General features: G+C 40.6%; 1 protein-coding gene across 1 annotated transcript; it reads left to right on the forward strand.

The window, feature by feature from the left end:
- Positions 1 to 1516: 1516 nt before the first annotated feature.
- Positions 1517 to 22771, forward strand: HAUS1 (HAUS augmin like complex subunit 1). Its single transcript, XM_032953318.2, has 10 exons — positions 1517 to 1667; positions 2908 to 2968; positions 10160 to 10334; positions 11526 to 11661; positions 17232 to 17366; positions 18271 to 18394; positions 18569 to 18634; positions 19389 to 19460; positions 19851 to 19898; positions 21904 to 22771. Exons 2-10 carry the CDS (start codon positions 2948 to 2950, stop codon positions 21946 to 21948), a joined length of 822 nt encoding a protein of 273 aa, XP_032809209.2. The 5' UTR covers positions 1517 to 1667; positions 2908 to 2947; the 3' UTR covers positions 21949 to 22771.
- The last annotated feature ends 34 nt before the right edge of the window (positions 22772 to 22805 follow it).

The following is a 22805-nucleotide window of genomic DNA, read 5'->3' on the forward strand; positions in this document are numbered from 1 at the left end:
TTTTTAACGTTAAAAAAACCGCGACTCTTTTCAAATTTGATCAAAAGTGGCGGTTTTTTAACGTAAAAAAACGCGACTTTTTTCAAATTTTCTTGCTGTGATTTTCACACCTGATGATGATTGCTTGTGTTGCAGTCGAAACGTCATGATAATTTGATTGTTTTATATATTTTTATTTATTCTTCTTTTATTGTTTCCCCTCTACGTGGTGACTTTACCGAAAGAACCAAGAATATGAATCCCTGCAGTCACGAAAGCTTTAAATCACCAGAGTCTCTTACGTTGTGGCAAGCTTCGGGGCCTCTTCCTGGAGTCGTGGCGTTCTGCCATTACTAGTACGGTAAATTTCATTAAAGCGTGTTTTTTTTTAAAAAAGCATTTTTAAATATTACTTATTCATTTGAAAAATCAACCATGTACTCCTGTATACCAGTCAACAAACCTTCAAGACAGCGCAATTTAGCCGTTCTAAATTGTGTTGCTTTGAAGAATCTTGCACTTAACATTGGTATGTTATCACTTTTAATCGTTTATTATTTATAATTTGGTCATTTTCATCATCCAGTGGCATTTGTTTAAGAGGCGGCTTTGCTCCCGATGAGACTCGCAAAGTTACCCCTGATCCAGCGTTTAGCCCCATCGGTTGATGGACATATTTAATTTGTGCATTAAAACAAACCCGTGTCTATTTAAGTCACTTTTTTAGGGTCAGTGTTATGAGTACAGCATAAGCTCATCTTCAGTCCACTGCTGGATGCATTTCTATTACTACTGTAGTATTTTTCAACCTTTATTTAGATAGCTACCCCCCCCCCATACTTATGTTAATCCTTGACGCATCAAATCCTGTATACATGACATGCGACAGCTGTTCAGGATATAAACAGTATGATTTGCTTCCCAAATAATTACAATCGAGTGAACATTCTCAATCTGCAGTGTGGTCCACATGTCTTGTGAACCCCATTTCATTCTCTAAAACTCAAATTTTTGTTTGTAAGTAAGGTTGATTTAAAACTGAAGCGAATATGCAAAGGAAACATGTTAGTGGGGGGGGGTCACAAGACATCTGGACCACACCTGTGACACTGCTCAACATTCTAGATTTAAAGCTTTCGTGACTGCAAGGATCCATACTCTTTGGTTCTATTCGGTAAAGTCACGTAGGTAAAAAATAAAACAACAAAAATCACGACGTTTCGGCCACAACACAAGCGGCCTTCTTCAGGTGAAGGGACCAGGCTGTCTCGAGGACAGCGCTGGAGTGAAACGCAGCCACGCTCAGACCGCTGTGTGCGAGGAAACAAGGTGCCTTGACAAAGGAATTAGCATAAACATTTGCATTTTATTGGCCGACTTAGCATGATGAACGGTGTAGAGGTGGTGTACATGCGGGTGCACATGCCGGTTGGCGCGGGGGGGGGGAGGGGGAGTTTACCTATTGATGGTGTGAAAAGGGAATTTTTAAGAGCTGCGAAAGTTTGGGGTACCACTACATTTTCAAATCGCGTTTCGACGACGAATACGAAACGAGGCTCGTCGCGCACCGTACTATTGCCGGAAGCGACGTCGCGCGCGCGCCGATCCGTTTTGGCGGGACGGGGATTCGGTGCGGAGGAAGCTGCCCAGCACCGCCGGCGCTGTTTGTGTCTCGCCGATATCGTACGGTAAGAACAACGGCGTTGTAACATCGGGACATTCACAGGAGGGCGGCGGGGGGGGAGTGGTTTGAAACGTCTGCGGCAGCGTGCGACTTTGATCGCCCGCGACGGACCCCGTGGGTTGTTTACCGACGAAGGCTGTCGATGCCCCGGGTTCACAAACGCGACGCGGCTGGTCTGAGGGCTCGTTCGTCGACCAACTCGATGTAACAACATCATCATCATCGCTGTTTGGCTCTCCCGTCAACGTCAGCCGTACGAAGAAGGATGTTATCATGAGTTGTATTCAGCAGCTGCTATTGAACGAAAGCGACTCATGGCGGCACTGAAATAATTATTAGTAGACTTGCCTGGGCCTCTTTAACACAAAAAAATACTCCCCATGTAATTATTTTGTTAACAGTATGATTACGCATGCCCATCAACCGCACGGGATTCTGCATATTTATCAGCAGCATTAATTAATTGTAAGCAAGCAAACTCTGGACCGGTTTCGACGTAGGATGTCTTATCGCTTAAGCCCCGTAAGCCAATGCTGGTGAACTGTCAGATGTGATAGGTAAGGACCCTGTCTCTCTCTCTCTCCCTCTTAGACATGGGGCTGAATGTCGAAACCGGTTCGGAGTTGTGCTTGTGTTGAACCAATGCTGCTGAAATTATGCACTCCGGAAGGTCATGTGGCTGACGGGATGTGTAGAAAATGTTTGTTTTACGTGGCGGGGACATATTCTGGAGACGGGATTTGATTAGCCTTTTTTTTTGTGAGTTTATATGATTATTTGTGTGAAAAGGTACTCGTGGCTATGGTTATGTTCGTAAAGGTGGTTGTGATGATGATGGTGCTGTAGTACTAATTTTTATTACAATTGGGGTCGTGTGAAGATTCTATTTATGCTGATTATTATAAGTGATGATGCATGGGATGGTAATGTTAGAAGTGGTGAAGATGCTAATACAGTATATGGCGGTGATAGTTGTATTGGTTGGATTGTGATGTGCTGATGGAGGTAGTGCAATTCTGATGGCCAAAATTGTTTAATGATGGTAAACATCCTAATGTGTTATGGTTAGTGCTAATAGTAATGATGGTGTGAAGCTAAAATGACATGCTGGTGACTCAAATTTGAGACCTGGTCATCTCAATGCCATAAATAAAGGTTGAGCGTGGACATTTGTTAATGTAATTTTGACGCGTGTTATACAAGTGAATCGTCATGTAATGGTGTTTTGATTTTTATGTTTTCAGATTTAATTGGACAGAAATTACCTGCATTCTTTGGTGTGATATGGACCAGAAATGTAAAGAGGTAATTAAATTTTATTGGTCATATATTGCATAATGACAGCAAAACACAAACTAATTTATGCACAAGTTAACATTTTTATAAGTTGGGTCTTTTCGCATTCGTATCTTTTCGTGATGACTGTAAGTCATTTACTGCTGGGAGTGTGTGGTGATTGCGTGAAGTTTCGAGGCATCATCGGTAAAAAAAGGGTTCAAACTGGGTGTTGTATATGTGCTGTTGCCCATATGTGAAGTGGGTGTTTTGGTGCCACCTGGGTTGACAAATGCGACGGGTATTAATATTTTTAAAGCATTTATCTCATGCCGTCACATGCATTTATGATAGCAAGGACACCATGGTGTCTTTTTATTATAAAGAAATATATACTTGTTAAAATAATTTAATATTCAAAGTTTTCCAAAAGAGGTCTTTGGATATAGAGCTTTCAGAAAATGTATCTTATGCATGTTTATTACTATCTGAAACTGAACTTAAAGCATTACTTCTGGTTGGCTTTTGATGGTTCAAAATATGTATTGGATAAACTGTACTCTCTCCTTACAACAGATTTAAATTGTAAGCCATTGCATCTCAATATTTACTCTTGTATGCTTTGCTTACTATTATTGTCCCATCCACAGTTTGCTATAAATAATATGGTTTGAGTTACAGCAGGCAAGGTCATGCAGGTAGTCTCAATTATGCATGCCGAGATTTAAATCCACGGTGTAGTGGCTTCCATTGGTTGGAATAGTACAACACAGCCTGATATACATGAGTGAAGACGAGTAAGACTGCATACTGCAAAAAGTGTGATCATGAACAATACCAACACTTATTTACAGCACTGATATGATAATATCTCCGAATGTGATTGTGTAATATTGCCAAATTAAATAATATGGACATAGGATTGTTGCGTCCTTTGAAAATGAATGCCGAAATATTTCAACATAAAAATGTAAGAAACGGTGCCAATTAACATGGACCTTATTACCAATTATCTTCAATTTGACCTTTGCAGAGTATATCACCATCCCTGACCGTGGAGAGTGAGATTCCTGCCACAAAAGCCAGACAAGATCCACAATGCATTATACACTGCAGCGATGATAATACCAAATTGATATGTCCTCAAACAATGGAGTCATGGCAGACCCTCAAGAGAGCTGGTGAGGTTCGCAAAAATACAATGATATTGGCCATTACAGCAAATTTTACAGAAGGACAAATACCAAATGTGCATTACCACAGAAAATGCAGAAGCCTTTTCACCCTCAAAAGAGACCTTGACAAGATAGCGTCGAACAAAAGCCAAGAAGGAAATGTTTTAAGTGAAGAAAGAAAATCAGCTCCAAGTAGTGCATCGCAAGTGCTCGAGAAGGAATGCATATTCTGTAGAAAGAAAGATAAATATCTAAAAGGTGTAAAATCAAGAGAACAATTAGCTCAAGCATGTCAATTGAGGATAAACAGTACAATCAGGAAAGCTGCAGAAATAAAAGAAGACTCAAGAATTCTGGCTCTTCTAAGTTGCGAACTTGTTGCTGCAAAGGCTCATTATCACCGATCCTGCTACAAATCGTACACAAAACCAATTAAAGAGCCCAGGGCCAAGCCAGAGAGTGAAGATAATGAAGATACTTATACAAGGGCAGAGTCCACAGCTTTTGTGAATCTGTATAACTTCATCAGAAATGATATGTTTGTCAATAACAGTGTTATGGAGTTGTCAGAACTCACTGGTATGTTGGTAGGATGGATGAATACATTGGGTGTGCACAATGTCAAACCATCTACAAAGAAACATATACGTAGAAAGATTACTGCAGAATTTGCAGACTCTTTGTGCATGGTACACACTGAAGCAAATAAGTTATTAGTGTACCCTGATAGTTTGACACGAGACCAACTTGTACTTGCAAACCATGAACTTAGAACTGAAGTTATTGCATTGAAAGCTACTGGTTCAAATGTTACCGGGAGTGATTTAAGCATAAATTAATCTTCAAACGTCTGTCAAGGAGCAATCCATGATTTAGCCATGGCCACGTAATTATTTTTAAGTTCACGAGTAACAAATATAAATACCACAACCTGTTGACACGTTTCTGCAAGATTGGCTCAATGCAGGTGAATCAGAACTTACCTAGAGATTAACCTGGTTCATGATATCTATTGCTCAGGATGTGATGTTTGGCATGAGCAGAGATAGATACAGTTCTAAGCCCAGCTGGCTAGTGATGGGTTCTTGAGAAAAGAGGACATTGAATTTCTGTTATATACATGTAAAACACATGCAAAAGGGGACTTGCAAAATACACACAAATGGTAACATTCTCAGAACTACGTATATGAGCTGCTTCTAATAACCAACTGAAGATGGGAAAGACATCAAAATATAAAATGATGAGGAATCATACTCTTTGGTTCTTTCGGTAAAGTCACGTACAGTGAGGGAAAAAAGTATTTGATCCCCTGCTGATTTTGTACGTTTGCCCACTGACAAAGAAATGATCAGTCTATAATTTTAATGGTAGGTTTATTTGAACAGTGAGAGGCAGAATAACAACAAAATCCAGAAAAATGCATATCAAAAATGTTATAAATTGATTTGCATTTTAATGAGGGAAATAAGTATTTGACCCCCTCTCAATCAGAAAGATTTCTGGCTCCCAGGTTTCTTTTATACAGGTAACGAGCTGAGATTAGGAGCACACTCTTAAAGGGAGTGCTTCTAATCTCAGCCTGTATAAAAGACACCTAACCACAGAAGCAATCGATCAGATTACAAACTTTCCACCATGGCCAAGACCAAAGAGCTCTCCAAGGATGTCAGGGACATGATTGTCGACCAACACAAGGCTGGAATGGGCTACAAGACCATTGCCAAGCAGCTTTTTGAGAAGGTGACAACATATTCTTAGCTGTTTCGGTAAAGTCACGTTGAAGGGAAACAATAAAATAATAAAATATATATAACAATAAAAATTCTCACGACGTTTTGACCATAACACAAACGGTCGTCATCAGGTGTGAAAAACAAACTAACGGCAAGAAACATTTGAAAGAAGTGTCGGTTTGCATTCATTTATTTATTTTTAAACGGTGTATTTATTTATTTAAAAAAAACGTCAGCGCCACGCGCAGCGATTTGGCAGTTTATTTAGAAGGACGAGTCCATCTATGTTCTGAAAAGAGGAGGAGGGAGACGAAAAATTAATGTATGCTGTCTGAAAGCCACCGTAAGCGTGAACAATCAATTAAGACCTGAAATGGTTAATAAATCCTTCCAATGATTGCTAAGCCATAATCCATCTTCTCGGTTGAAATTGTCTCTGTGCTTGTATATGTGGATAGCCTCATGAACGAATCTCTCATGGTAGCCAGATGGCATTTTTATTGTTTTATATATATTTTATTGTTTCCCTTCAACGTGACTTTACCGAAAGAGCTAAGAATATGAATTACTGCAGTCACGAAAGCTTTAAATCAAAAGGTGACAACAGTTGGTGCGATTATTCGCAAATGTAAGAAACACAAAAGAACTGTCAATCTCCCTCGGCCTGGGGCTCCATGCAAGATCTCACCTCGTGCAGTTGCAATGATCATGAGAACGGTGAGGAATCAGCCCAGAACTGCATGGGATGATCTTGTCAATGATCTCAAGGCAGCTGGGACCTTGCTCCAGACTAAGGTCTGGAGCAAGGCTAGACCACTAAGGTCTGGAGCAAGGCAAAAATAATGGAGGGAGCTGAAGGTTCGAGTTGCTAAACGTCAGCCTCGAAACCTTAATGACTTGGAGAAGATCTGCAAAGAGGAGTGGGACAAAATCCCTCCTGAGATGTGTGCAAACCTGGTGGCCAACAACAAGAAACGTCTGACCTCTGTGATTACCAACAAGGGTTTTGCCACCAAGTACTAAGTCATGTTTTGCAGAGGGGTCAAATACTTATTTCCCTCATTAAAATGCAAATCAATTTATAACATTTTTGACATGCGTTTTTCTGGATTTTGTTGTTATTCTGTCTCTGTTCAAATAAACCTACCATTTAAATTATAGACTGATCATTTCTTTGTCAGTGGGCAAACGTACAAAATCAGCAGGGGATCAAATACTTTTTTTCCCTCACTGTAGATACAAAAATAAATAAAACAAAACATAATATCGTATTGGTTCTTTCGGTAAAGTCACGTAGAATGAGAATAAAATAATAAATTGATAAAATAAAATAACAATAATATTCTCACGACGTTTCGGCCACAACACAAGTGGCCTTCATCAGGTGAAGGGACGAGACTGTCTCGAAACGTCGTGAGAATTTTATTGTGTTATTTTATTAATTTATTATTTTATTCTCATTCTACGTGACTTTACCGAAAGAACTAAGATGAAAGCTTTAAATCAAAAACATAATATTTTGATTTAAAGCATTCGTGACTGCAGTGATTCATATTCTTGGTTCTTTCGGTAAAGTCACGTCAAAGGGAACAATAATAAAAATATATTGTTTTATATATATTTTATTGTTTCCCTTCAACGTGACTTTACCGAAAGAACCAAGAATATTAAACATAATATATCACGACGTTTCGATCGCAACACAAGCGGTCGTCCTCAGGCGGAAAAAATAATCCAGCAGTGGAGGTGCTGAACCAGCGAGAGAACTGTTACAACAAGAGGTAAAATAACAGCTCTCTCGCTGGTTCAGCAATTCCACTGCTGAGAGAGCTGTTACAACAAAGTTATATATGGTTATACATGTTGTAACAGCTCTCTCGCTGGTTCAGCGGTGGAACTGCTGCATTATTTTTTCCGCCTGAGGACGACCGCTTGTGTTGCGATCGAAACGTGATATATTTTTTGTTTTATTTTATTTTTGTACCTACATGACTTTACCGAAAGAACCAAAGAGTCACAAAAACTTAAAATCAATATTGATGAGGAATCATTCTTATTATTTATAATTGCCATCAGAAATTGTTATAGTTATAGAAAAATTTGGATGAAGTTTGTATTTACATCATCTTGGGCCATGGTACTGAAGTATCTAACAGTGTTTAAGTACAATAAAAATTACATTCTCATATACATCTTGTAACTATCTCTCATTTGCATACGTGTTCATTGTGAATTTAAGTTCATTATTGCTTGAAAAATGTTAAGCCCTTGTAATACAATGAATAAAACGTTTTTGAGAAAAAATGTTCATATTTCCTGTTTGTTTTGTGTTAAAATTTACTTTAAATGGCCCCGAGCACTTTAATATCCATAAAACATTCATAAGTCATACATTTAGTGAGATACCTACACATCTTTCTTTCCAAAATGTGACGTGACAATTTGTCCAAAAACTTGCTGTTGCTATACAAAGCAATATATAAGCCAGTCCACTCTAGGCAGAAAGCTTAGCGTATACACTGTCTTGTTTAGTCTAAAAACCATTTATTTACAAATTACACAGATGTTACCGTTCATGTTTTTTGCTGAAACTATTATTTAAAGACTTTTTTTCTCATACAAATCTGGGATGACCTTGCTATTACAGCTGTGGTTTAAAGATAAATTCTCCGAAGAAAATAATTGCTGGTATTTCCACCCAGGGGTTGTATTGATAAGCCACGTTTGACCAATGGCTTGAGGACTGTAAAAAGTGTGCTGAGTCATAGAGCAGAACACAGACCAAAATGGTAAAATTGTCTGCTATTGCTGTTCTGGTAATAAGCACACTACACTGGCTTTAGCTGTCCAGCTTCAATTCCTGACCATTTGCAACTTCAGTGGCAATTGGAATGTCCCCTGTTCTTTTATTCGGTAAGCTTTGCCTAAAATGAACGTGATAGTCATGCTTGGGAGTTAAGTATTGACATGGTGTTGACCTCACTTATCCTCATTATGTTTGGCCATAATAGCCTAAATAAGCAATACTTATCAACCCCTGACCGGGAAGTTAACTCTACCTTCTAGTTTGTGAGTCACACATGCGCAGCACTGTACCACTCTTGTCAGATACAAATATATTCAACTACAAAATATTCTCAATCAATTGGTTTGCTGTATGTTTTTTATCTAGATCTCCTTTGAAAACTGAGTTTTTGGTTTCTATGGGTTTTCATCTGGTTATTAATTTATCAGAAGGATTCTAGCATTATTTTTGGAGTATGGGGTGATGTAATCCCAATTTAGTAATTTGAAGGTAACTTTTCAGCCATAGGATGTCTGCCTAATACTATACATGTGTTTTTAGCTATGGAGGAAACCAGAGAACCTGGTGGAAACCCCACACAGGTGCTCGAGTTGCGAATTGAACTCGGGACTTTCGCTTTGAGGCACAAGTGTTACGACTATGCCACCTTACGGTTATAAATTAAATCGACCTAGAACCCACAGAAAAATCTCCAATGCAGGGTTCTTCAACTGACAGACCCGCGGGCCTGATGTGGTCAGTGAAGGCTCTTGGAGTGGCCTGCTGAGAAATTTTGGTCACCGAGATGTAAAGCGATACAGCTTAGTGAGATAAGAGATACAAATGGAGAGCCGTATACAAGATAAAGATTTGTGTGAAGAAAGAGATATGAGAGAGCTGAAGAAATTAAGTACGCATAAATGGTCTCGATCAGTGGCAGTTGGTGTCTATATATAATGGAGGGGCAGATAGGGGAAAGAGAGAGGGAGGGAGGTGTATGCAGATTATAATTAGCAGGTAAACACTGTTTCGGTCAAGTTTTTTTTCATATTGGACTTAAGTTTATTTAACTAGGTAAACTCATTCTCATCCCCACCAGCCTCTAATAACGAGCCACCACTGGCTCACAAGTACAAACATCATTTCATGACTGCATTGATTCATATGCTTGGTTCTTTCAGTAAAGTCACGTTGAAGGGAAACAATAACATAATAAAATATATAGGTGTGAAAACCACCTGATGATGACTGCTTGTGTTGCAGTCGAAACATCGTGAGAATTTGATTGATTTATATATATTTTATTGTTTCCCTTCAACGTGACTTTACCGAAAGAACCAAGAATATAATACAAACATGATGTTAGGAAACCATGTGACAGCATAACGTTCACTCGTGACGCTAAGAGACACCATGTGACACGATGTCACAAGGCTTACCAGCACGTGGCAATGTTATGCGGCCTGCCAGAAAATATAGCTGAAGGACCGTGCTGTAAGGCAAAATCCTTGTCTGCTTCACACAGGTGCGGGAATGGCTGAGCCAGGTGCTGGGGGAGCAGCCCATGCCACCGTTCGAGGACAACGTCCACACCGTCGAGCTGCTGCACAGCCTCATGCAGCAGAACCGTGAGCACGATCGCTGCAACGCTCTCCTCCTCGAAGACTACAAGCAGAAGTCCCTGGAGTACCAACTGGAGGGTAGGCCTCTCGGCGGGGGATGCAGGGGCCAGAGCCGCCCTGTAATTACGCTTTTAAGCATGGTGCAGGGCATGCAACGACCCATCGAATCGTCAATTCCTGTCGATTCAAACTCATGATACATGGGTCGGATTGTTCATGTAGAGATTGATTATATATTTACGATGTTCAATATTGCATGCGATATTACGTGCAAATGTTAGAATTGACCAAGGGAGTGAATTATTACACCTGTGGTAAAGTTGATTTGAAGTTTAATTTGATAATTGTAACATCGCCTACACTTATTACACCAACTAATGTGACGCGATCCATTGTAAATCATTTCAAAACCTATACTTTTGCTGAAACATACTGTAAATCTGAAGCTGACCAGTTAATTTATTCTTGGCCTTTGTGAATGATAGAAGTTGTGAAAATTAATATAGATTCTGATATACACGTTAATCAAACTGATGCGAATGAGCGAGTGAATATTGAACTGAAAGACACATTTACCATGGCACTCTTCCAGCATTATGCATTGCGTAGACAGTAAATATATTTACAAATAACCACAAATCAAGGCATTGATTATTGAATACCGTGAGACAAATCATTTCTAAAATTAGGTAAGTAAAACAGAATTTTAAACAAGATCACTCTTGAATTAATAAAGCATGTGCTGTCTTATCTGCAATATATCAAAATATTTTATATTATCAACAGTTAAATTTCCAGTGCAGTTGGAATCGATCAGTAGCGGTACGCAAGGGGGTGCTTTTGTCCTACTCGGGTCAGCAACCAAAATAATGAGCCATTTGTTTCGAATTCGGTAAAAAAAATACCTCAACATTTCAAGAGCTGCAATGCACGTGAATAACAGTCACGAAGCAGTCCTTAAAGAGCCGCATGCAGCTCTGGAGTTGCAGGTTGTCGACCCCTGGTTCCATACGAGTATATATGTATGCTGAACTTCTTTCGCACCGTACCTAGCCAACCGGGCTAATCGGAGGTGTGTGGGAAGGACAACAAACTTAAGCACAAAAAAGCAGTTCTAAAGAAATGAGTTTTCAATCTAGATTTAAAAGTGCATAGTTCCAGTGGATTCCTAATAGCAGAAGGAAGATCGTTCCAGACAGCCGCAGAAACGCATCTGATGGCGCACAATGCAATGACCGAGTGTGCGTGTGCGTCTGTGCTCTTGCCCAGCCGAGCGCCTGCAGCAGCTGCTGATGGACGCGGTGGGTGTGTCCCCATCGGCCCTGTCCTCTAGCAGCACTAGCAGCCTGCAGGCCATTGTCCAGAGTGCCATGGTCCTGGAGTTGAACAGCACTTCAGAGAGCAGGTGCAGTCAATTCCCTATGCGAAGGGAAGGGTGGCCCAGATCATATTTTAAAAATATATGGATAATATATTCTTGGTTCTTTCGGTAAAGTCACGTAGAAGGGAAACAATAAAATAAAAAATATATAAACAATACAATTATCCCGACGTTTCGACTGCAACACAAGCAATCATCATCAGGTATGAAACCCACAGCAAGAAATTTGGAAAAAAAGTTGGCGGGTTTTTTTTACATTAGCACCACGGAGAACAATTTGGCAGTTATTCAGATGGAAGAGTCCATCTATGTTCGGAAAAGAGGAGGGGGGAGACGAAAATAATGGTTGCGGTCTGAAAGCCACCGTAAGCGTGAACAATCAATTAGGACCGGAAATGGTTTATCAAATCCTTCCAATGATTACTAAGCCAGAATCCATCTTCTCGGTTGAAATTGTCTCTGTGTTTGTATATGTGGATAGCCTCATGAACGAAATCTCCCATGGTAGCCAGATGGCTTGCAAAGAACCTCTGTCTTGGAGAAGTCAATGTCATGACATATAACAACAATAATCCCTGATTGTCGTACACTACATTACAAAAAAACAATCCCACGAACAGGCTCAGAGGAATTTAGGGCGCGTTGAGGACACAATGAGGTCGGTTGGATGTGGCACCATTCCGGATTTGTCCTTGCTTCATGTGAGCGCGGCTATTGCTGATCGTGATGCCGAGTCCTGCTCGACACCTCACGCATCGCCTTCGTCGACATGTTGGCAGCTCGCAGCCTGAACTATTTTCTCCCTGTTCTATCTCACCAGATAAAGGCCCGCTGAGCGATGTAGCTCTTTTATGAGACGCGACCTGGCGAACCGCGAACGAATCTCTCATGGTAGCCAGATGGCTTACAAAGAACTTCTGTCTTGGAGAAGTCAATGTCATGTGAACCTACTGAATTATAACAGTGATCTGCCACGGCCGAGGTGTTGGTTCTACCGTGTTTCAGGTCTGCTTTGTGTTCACGAATGCGGTCCGAGACATGTCGTTTCGTTTCTCCAATGTAACTACTACCACAGAGGCAACTTAGTTTGTAGACGCCAGGGTACTGTACCGGAATCACATCTTTTACAGACAGAACCAGATCACGGATTTTATGTAATGTGTTGAATCGGACCTGGATCTTGTGTTTATTCAAGATTTTGGAGATCTTTTTTGTGATCCCCGCAATGTAGGGTAAAGTGATGGTTTTGAAAGGCTCCTCAAGAGGGTCCTTCTTCATGGTTGGAGTGACTTTACCGAAAGAACCAAGAATGAGAACTGTTTGGTTTGATCAATTAATGCGGTTGAATCAGAAATTATTTTGTTGATTTATATGACGAGGCTGTTTGTGGGATCTCTTTTTATTTTTGTATAGCTGCCATCGTTGAGTAATTCTTGAATTTTGTTGTTATATTCTATTTTATCCATGATGACAGTGGCATTGCCCATGTCAGCTGAGAGGATGACAATGTCATCCCTCTTTTTTAATTTATATAATTCAATATGCTCATCTTTGCTGAGGTTGCAAGCTGGCATTTTAGTGTTTTTTAGGGTTGCAGCGATTTCAGATCTTGCTACGTCTGCAGCGATGTGACCCAGGACCTTGAGAGCCACGTCTACTTGGGCAATGATATCATTAACTGGTATGTGTATAGGTGTGACTGCAAAGTTTAGCCCTTTAGCTAAAAGGGATTTCAGACCATCGGAAATATAACTGTTACTGCGATTAATTCCGACTTTGTTAACGTCTAGCTTTTTGGTGTGTGGGTCCGGTCTTTTGTTGGAGAGGAGGTTAAATTTGGAAATCAGGTTGTCCTTACATTTGGTCGACATAGTGGCAGCTGAAGAGGCAGTCATATTGTCTACATGTTCCCAATCGGATGTGGACATTGTTGCCGTCAATTATAAGTGTGATTTGTAGAGTGTCTTGTCTAACTGATCTAGTTCGGTGCGTATAAGTCTGATTTTCTCTGAGATAAGAGCTAAGCTAGTTCTGGAAAGAATTCATTTCGCATTAGAATAAGTTACAGCAGCAGAGGTCAGTGTAAATGCAATTGATATTACCCCAGAGTCGCGGCATCTCTTCAGAAAGGTGAGAGACTCGATCAGATGAGCCTTCTTATCCCGCAGTTTGTTGAAGGATCTCAAAGTTATGTGGAAACCCTCCCCGTAGAGGCAGTTAAATTTTGATTTAAAGCTTTCGTGACTGCAATGATTCATATTCTTGGTTCTTTCGGTAAAGTCACATAGAAGGAAAACAATACTTAATAAAAATATAAAAAATAAAATTATCACGATGTTTCGACTGCAACACAAGCAATCATCATCAGGTGTAAAAACCACAGCAAGAAAATCAGGACAACCTGATTTCCAAATTTAACCTCCTCTCCAACAAAAGACCGGACCCACACACCAAAAAGCTAGACGTTAACAAATTCGTAATTAATCGCAGAAACAGTTCTATTTCCGATGGTCTGAAATCCGTTTTAGCTAAAGGGCTAAACTTTGCAGTCACACCTAAACACATACCAGTTAATGATATCATTGCCCAAGTAGACATGGCTCTCAAGGGCCTGGGTCACATCGCTGCAGACGTAGCAAGATCTGAAATCGCTGCTACCTTCAAAAACGCTAAGATGCCAGCTAGCAACCTAAGTAAAGATGAGCGTTTTAAATTATATAAATTAAAAAAGAGGGATGACATTGTCATCCTCTCAGCCGACAAGGGCAATGCCACTGTCATCATGGATAAAATAGAATATTACAACAAAATTCAATAATTACTCAACGATGGCAGCTATACAAAAATAAAAGTGATCCCACCAACAGACTCCGTCATACAAACCAACAAAATCATTTCTGATTCAACCTGCTTTAATTGATCAAACCAAACAGTTCTCGTTGAAACCTTTTTCTGCCAGGCCACCAAGATTATAGAGCGTACCAAAAATACATGAAGTAGATACACCCCTTCGTCCCATCGTCTCTACTATCAACTCCCCCACCTACAAACTGGCTCGTTTTCTGTCTGAAATCCTGCAGCCTTTCATTGGAAAAACCACCTCTGCGGTACAAAATTCTACTCACCTGGTATCGACAATCACGGGTATTTCCCTGTCCCCAGACGACATGCTTGTCAGTTTTGATGTAGTTTCCTTATTCACCAAAGTTCCTGTACCTGACACCATCGCAATCATTGAAGACTTGGTTCATCAAGGACTAAACACTGAGGTACCCCCCCTGGTGAGACACTGCTTAACCAATACATACTTCACTTGGAATGGAACTTTCTACAAACAAACTGAAGGCATCCCAATGGGCTCCCCCCTATCTCCAGTTGTAGCCAACATTTTCATGGAGAAATTTGAGATTGACGCCATCCAGACTGCCACTCTGCGCCCAACCTTATGGAAGAGGTACGTGGATGACACTTTTTTTGTCATCTGGCCACATGGCCGGCCTGCTCTAGACCAATTCCTCGACCACATCAATTCCATACACCCAGCCATCAGATTTACCATGGAAGTCGAAAAAGATGGCAAGCTACCTTTTTTGTATGTCCTAATAAAAAAGAGACCTGATGGTTCAATAAGCCAGTCTGTCTACAGGAAAGCTACCCATACGGATGATTATCTGAAACTGGATTCCCACCACCATCCATCCCAGAAGAATTCCCTCATCAAGACTCTGCACCATAGAGCCCAATCCATATCCGACCAGGAACACATAGCCAGTGAACTCAAGCACGTACACCAAGCTCTTAAAGCTAATGGTTACTCCGACTACACAATCCGCAAAGCTATCACTCCAACCATGAAGAAGGACCCTCTTGAGGAGCCTTTCAAAACCATCACTTTACCCTACATTGCGGGGATCACAAAAAAGATCTCCAAAATCTTGAATAAACACAAGATCCAGGTCCGATTCAACACATTACATAAAATCCGTGATCTGGTTCCGTCTGTAAAATATGTGATTCCGGACATACAGTACCCTGGCGTCTACAAACTAAGTTGCCTCTGTGGTAGTAGTTACATTGGAGAAAGCAAACGACATGTCTCGGACCGCATTCGTGAACACAAAGCAGACCTAAAACACGGTAGGACCAACACCTCGGCTGTGGCAGATCACTGTTATAATTCAGTAGGCTCACATGACATTGACTTCTCCAAGACAGAGGTTCTTTGCAAGCCATCTGGGTACCATGAGAGATTCGTTCATGAGGCTATCCACATATACAAACACAGAGACAATTTCAACCGAGAAGATGGATTCTGGCTTAGCAATCATTGGAAGGATTTGATAAACGATTTCGGGTCTTAATTGATTGTTCACGCTTACGGTGGCTTTCAGACCGCATCCATTATTTTTGACTCCCCCCTCTTTTCCGAACATAGATGGACTCGTCCATCTGAATAACTGCCAAATCGCTCTCCGTGGTGCTAACGTTAAAAAAAACTGCCACTTTTTTTCAAATTTTCTTGCTGTGGTTTTCACACCTGATGATGATTGCTTGTGTTGCAGTCGAAACGTCATGAGAATTGTATTGTTTTAAATTTTTATTGTTTCCCTTCTACGTGACTTTACCGAAAGAACCAAGAATATGAATCCCTGCAGTCACAAAAGCTTTAAATCAAAATTGATATGGATAATGTTAAACATGTAATTTGTGGCCTACTTTGCCAGTACCGAAATATGAGAATAGGTTTTCCCCTTTTTTCTGGTCTAACGCCTTTTGGCATTCTCTGGTCTTACACCATTTGAAACTAGGCTCCATAGAAAGCTGTCTCTGGTGTGGACCATCAGTTTCAAATACAATGCATATATTATCAGTGTTTTTTTTTGCATTCTGACCACAAGTATTGTGGTTAATGCAGACGTGATTCCTTGTAAAAAGTTTCAGTTTGGTGTTTTAACATCTTAACACCTGTTTTGTTGCCAGAAAAAAGGAGAAAACCTATTCTCATGTAATATGTGTAATATAAACCCCCATATTACCAGCAAGGCCATTTAGAATTTCAGCCAATGAGGGTGAAGATGTAGAATGTGACATCTGTTTTTATTTCTTCCTTAAAATTATCGTTTGCCTGACGACGTGTTTGCGGTCACGTTGGTATTGCGAGCACGGTCATGTGAAATCTGGATAAATCACCAACAGATAGTTAACTGCAGGCATGTAACTACTATTGCATATTCTTGGTTCTTTCGGTAAAGTCACGTAGAAGGGAAACACCTGATGATGATTGCTTGTGTTGCAGTCGAAACGTCATGATAATTTTATTTTTTTATTGTTTCCCTTCTACGTGACTTTACCGAAAGAACCAAGAATATGAATCCCTGCAGTCACAAAAGCTTTAAATCAAAATACTATTGCATAATTAAGTATGTAGGTGTATGAAATTCCTGATTCAATATAAATAATATATGTATATGTAATATTCACAAAAACAGTATTCCAGTTCCACACAAGTTTTCTCTTGTGAAACATTCACAATTTATCTTGAGCTTGGTTGTGTTTGTTGACTGTGAACCGTGCGTGTTGCGATTTCTGTGTAGCCTCATGCAAGCGATAAGCGAGCTGAAGGCGGAGGCGGAGGAGGTACGGGTGGAGAAGGAGGCGGAGGAGCGCCTGGTGAAACGTCTGGCCAGCAAGGCAGCGGCTGCTTTTACTCAGCAGGAGCAGCTAAAGCTGTAGGTGGCGCACATCTCACATTACCAGCCGACAGGTGCCAATGACTTTAGTATTTCCGTGACTGTTTGCGCAGCCACTACGTGTATGTAAAATCTCTTGTGAATGTTCCCACTTCACTGACATGGTCGAGTAGATCATTGTGCATTGATGAATTAGCCACCCAACTCACCAAAGTGGCCACTAACAGATAGCGTATAACGTATTATACAGAAACTAGTCATTGTAAGCCCCCTGCGCAAATATCAGCTGAATACATTATTGACCAAATTATTTGAGAATCATATTTATTTATACTGGGGGACTGCATTTCTGTGTACTCCTCAATAGACTCACCGCAGTCAGTCAACTCACTGCAGTTAGCCATTCGTGTTGTTGCGTGTAGCAGGGGAAAGAGTTGGTACTCCCACCTCTTTGTGTCTGCTGTTTGTGCAACTGTGTGCGTGTGTGCTCACGTTGACTGTGGGGCACCACGGTGGTATCCAGGAGGTCGTGGGTTCGATACCAACCCTGACGCCTGTATTTTTGGAGTTTGCATTTGGAGTGTGCATGTTCTCCCCATGGTTGCGTGGATTCTTCTCCAGGTCCTCCGGTTTTTTTCTCCACATTTAGAAACATGCATTTTGGAGTACAGTATTTGGCTGCTATATTTCAATGTGATTAGCCACTTCTTTGAGCGATCATTTGCGTCCAGGTCGCTTCTGAAAGATAGCTAACAGCCCAGTGGGCTTCATCTGGTGAAATAAAATAGTTACGAGTTTAAATGTCTGGCCACAATGGAAGAGGTGGCCAAATACCCTCTGGAGTGGCTCTTGAGCTGCCCATAGTGGAAGCCTTTCTGCCAAAAGTGGCGTGAGTAAGTAAAGGTCGGGCTGCTGCTGCACCCTTTACCTTTCATTTGTGCAGGGACTTGGCACGGGTGGAGCAGGACGCAGAAGTAGAAAATGCCAAGAAACAGAGATACCTGCAGCTCACCGACTTCCTGCAGAGGAAAAGCGTGGACTACAGAGTACAGTTAAAGTCTGCCCAGGTCGTTCCATCCATCCTGCTTTGCTAACCTAAATGCATGTCTGTTTTTTTCTGTCGGGAGAAAAGTATTTTTAAAAGCACACCTTTAAACACAATTTGCATGACGATAGCAACTATGCCGGCAATGTTATTGCAATGTTATTGTGTTTTATATTGGTGTGTTATTTCCTTTCAGGTGAAACTGGCTGCATCTGGCGTAGATCCATCTCTGTACCACCAGTCACTGGTCACAAAGGGGGAGGTAAAAACTATAATAATTTTATATTCTTGGTTCTTTCGGTAAAGTCACGTAGAAGAGAAACAATAAAATAATAATAATTATGATTGCTTGTGTTGCAGTCGAAACGTCGTGAGAATTTTATTGTTTTATATATTATTATTTTATTGTTTCCCTTCTACGTGACTTTACCGAAATAACCAAGAATATGAATCCCTGCAGTCACGAAAGCTTTAATTTATATTAATATTGCTTATTTATCCAGTAAATACTCACGTGTGGGATAGCACAAATGTCCCATCATTTTGACTCTGGTCTAAATGACAAAATAGTCACACGTTTAGTTATTTTGAGTTGGTGGTCTGGATAAGCTTTTGTACATGCAAATGCGCACCTTTGTGTGTTGTTGAATCTACTTCCTGAGTCCCAACACGTTTTGCGAGCACCCAAAGTAACCCCATGCATTATTAGGGCACAGAGGTCCGCACAGATGAATTGGTGAGTCTACTTTCCTGCCATCTCTTGGAAACCTCGTAGCCCGGTGAGGTTGGGTGTTTCACAAATAAACATGAACCACCAATTCTTACCCTGGATTACAGGGCCCTGCACACTGTAGACAAAAACTATAATCGACTCAGCCTCAAAAGGACGAGTACATGAAAAAGTGCTTGAATATTTAAATGTAAGAGAAAATGTACTTGAACATAACACCAAATAGACACATTTTCTGACATTATACATGTGTAAAAGTGTCTAAAAATATCTTAATATTTTCCAGGAACTTACCAAACTCAAGAAGAAAGTTTCTACGCTAAAAGCGGAGCTGAACGTTTATAAGGATCTCCCCCCGGTGATTTAAAAGGCTTTTTATTTATGCATGCACAGTGCCATAGAGCAGTGTCGAGTGAATCCACATATGGATTGTCAGCCCCTCTATGATAAACATGCCCGGAACAATCATTCAGTCTGACAGACGATCAGGGCTTCCTCGCTTTTTAGGGAGCAAGCAGACAGCGAGCTGTATAGGAGCGTTGCTTGCCATTAATGTTTAGTGCCTGCGTTTTAGTCTTGGCTATACAATTTCAGGCGTCCAAAGTCGAGTCGTTAAAATGTATGTGAATTTTCATTTTCCTTAGAGTCAAACGCTTGCAAAGTTATAGTTTGGAAACATCCAATATATTTATTTTTGTGTATATTTGTAATGCTTCTTAATTATGTATTCTCGCTTTCCATTTTACAGAATGTGTCACTGGCAAGAATTAAAATTGAGGAAGCCAAGAGAGAACTGGTAGGTTTCTAATGTTTGCAGGGAATTGAATTTAATTGGCACTGGTCGCGAGTCCCTGAAAGTATGTCACTACTTATTTAACCGACAAATGTTTTTCCAGCCATATACAGTGAGGGTAAAAAGTATTTGATCCCCTGCTGATTTTGTACGTTTTCCCACTGACAAAGAAATGATCAGTCTATAATTTTAATGGTAGGTTTAATTGAACAGTGAGAGACAGAATAACAACAAAAAAACCAAGAAAAACGCATGTCAAAAATGTTATAAATTGATTTGCATTTTAATGAGGGAAATAAGTGTTTGACCCCCTCTCAATCAGAAAGATTTCTGGCTCCCAGGTGTCTTTTATACAGGTAACGAGCTAAGATTAGGAGCACACTCTTAAAGGGAGTGCTCCTAATCTCAGCTTGTTACCTGTATAAAAGACACCTGTCCACAGAAGCAATCAATCAATCAGATTCCAAACTCTCCACCATGGCCAAGACCAAAGAGCTCTCCAAGGATATCAGGGACAAGATTGTAGACCTACACAAGGCTGGAATGGACTACACGACCATTGCCAAGCAGCTTGGTGAGAAGGTGACAACAGTTGATGCGATTATTCGCAAATGGAAGAAACACAAAAGAACTGTCAATCTCCCTCGGCCTGGGGCTCCATGCAAGATCTCACCTCGTGGAGTTGCAATGATAATGAGAACGGTGAGGAATCAGCCCAGAACTACACGGGAGGATCTTGTCAATTATCTCAATGCAGCTGGGACCATAGTCACCAAGAAAACAATTGGTAACACACTACGGTGTGAAGAACTGAAATCCTGCAGCGCGCGCAAGGTCCCCCTGCTCAAGACAGCACATATACATGCCCGTCTGAAGTTTGCCAATGAACATCTGAATGATTCAGAGGACAACTGGGTGAAAGTGGTGTGGTCAGATGAAACCAAAATGGAGCTCTTTGGCATCAACTCAACTCGCCATCCCCACCGTCAAAGATGGAGGTGGAAACATGCTTTGGGGGTGTTTTTCTGCTAAGGGGACAGGACAACTTCACCGCATCAAAGGGACGATGGACGGGGCCATGTACCGTCAAATCTTGGGTGAGAACCTCCTTCCCTCAGCCAGGGCAATGAAAATGGGTCGTGGATGGGTATTCCAGCATTACAATGACCCAAAACACACGGCCAAGGCAACAAAGGAGTGGCTCAAGAAGAAGCACATTAAGGTCCTGGAGTGGCCTAGCCAGTCTCCAGACCTTAATCCCATAGAAGATCTGTGGAGGGAGCTGAAGGTTCGAGTTGCCAAACGTCAGCCTCGAAACCTTAATGACTTGGAGAAGATCTGCAAAGAGGAGTGGGACAAAATCCCTCCTGAAATGTGTGCAAACCTGGTGGCCAACTACAAGAAACATCTGACCTCTGTGATTGCCAAAAAGGATTTTGCCACCAAGTACTAAGTCATGTTTTGCAGAGGGGTCAAATACTTATTTCCCTCATTAAAATGCAAATCAATTTATAACATTTTTGACATGAGTTTTTCTGGAATTTGTTGTTGTTATTCTGTCTCTCATTGTTCAAATAAACCTTCCATTAAAATTATAGACTGATCATTTCTTTGTCAGTGGGCAAATGTACAAAATCAGCAGGGGATCAAATGCTTTTTTTCCCTCACTGTATCCTTTATTCTGGCTCGCTCATATAGTACATTGCCTTCTGATGCAAGTAAAGTTCATGATGTTTAACCAGAAGGTGAGAACTCAAGAGACCAGCATGAGCCTAATTTTCAAGAGTGACCTGGGTTGCCAAAATAAAAAAAAAAGCAAAACAAATAAAACTTTCTTTGCATCAATGAAGCAAATAGAAATACAGAGTAAAAAACAACTGTAGTGAGAAATCGAAAAGAATGCACAAAGTATAAATCAATGTTCAATAATGAATTCCCTGTAGCATGTCAGCTCAAATTATTTTTAGACTTTTCTCAGTCTTTTTTTCCCAATGTTGTCTCCCTACAGGCTGCCCTGGACAAGGAACTTGAGGAGGATTTCCAAAACTTCTGAAAATATACTTCGTGCTGGCATTGAAACCATTTCCATCCTTGCGTTCGTACATTTTTTGAGCTCACCAGGAAGGTGTTGACATTCAAGAGAACCCGTCTCATTCTCTCTCGAATACCGAGTTATAACAGGACATATATAACTCAAGCTAACATTTTCAGGCAAGAAACCTTCAGTGGCCTTTCTTATAAGTGGTCTGCCATTGTTCGAACCGTTAGCCTTTTATATGTTTTTCCTAGCAAAGTGTGGGTCGTGAGGGTTATTTGGACTATTTTACCATGCTAACCAGTTAGGGTTGGTAAAGGCATTGTTTTGATTTAAAGCTTTCGTGACTGCAGGGATTCATATTCTTGGTTCTTTCGGTAAAGGCACGTAGAAGGGAAACAATAAAATAATAAAAATATAAAACAATACAATCCTCACGACGTTTATTGTTTCCCTTCTACGGGACTTTACCGAAAGAACCCAGAATATAAAGGCATTGTCGTTGCAAGCTTTGCAGAGTACAACAATGTAATCTGCTGACAGTGTAGCATCGGCAGCAATCTACAAACACCGGTTTAATGCAAGGTTGGTCACCCACCAAAATACTATCCAGGCCCAAAGCTGCTTAGCTTCTAGGATTTGATAAGATCGGGCATTCAAATCGAAAAGCATTCATTCTTACGTGATTCGGTGCCATGCATCGTGATCTTCAAAGATATATGAATCGATACATCATCACATTAATAATATTTATATAAATAGGATATTAAAGTTGGATTTATTCCAAGTCCTTGTAAATTGTTTCATTAATTACTCTTCATAAAAACCTTATGTTTAAAAACCCTGGCTTTGATTTTGTCACTGGATGCAAGGAT

Source organism: Petromyzon marinus, chromosome 13 (genome assembly GCF_048934315.1).
Source record: "Petromyzon marinus isolate PM22_M1 ecotype Great Lakes invasive population chromosome 13, UKy_Petmar_22M1.pri1.0, whole genome shotgun sequence".
NCBI classification, from domain to species: domain Eukaryota; kingdom Metazoa; phylum Chordata; class Hyperoartia; order Petromyzontiformes; family Petromyzontidae; genus Petromyzon; species Petromyzon marinus.

Excerpts from the sequence above, each read along its gene's own strand:
- HAUS1 (XM_032953318.2), top strand. The coding sequence starts at position 2,948 with ATGGACCAGAAATGTAAAGAG. Across the intron at positions 18,635-19,388 it reads CACTGGTCACAAAGGGGGAG|GAACTTACCAAACTCAAGAA; the intron begins GTAAAAACTATA and ends AATATTTTCCAG. Across the intron at positions 19,461-19,850 it reads TTTATAAGGATCTCCCCCCG|AATGTGTCACTGGCAAGAAT; the intron begins GTGATTTAAAAG and ends TCCATTTTACAG.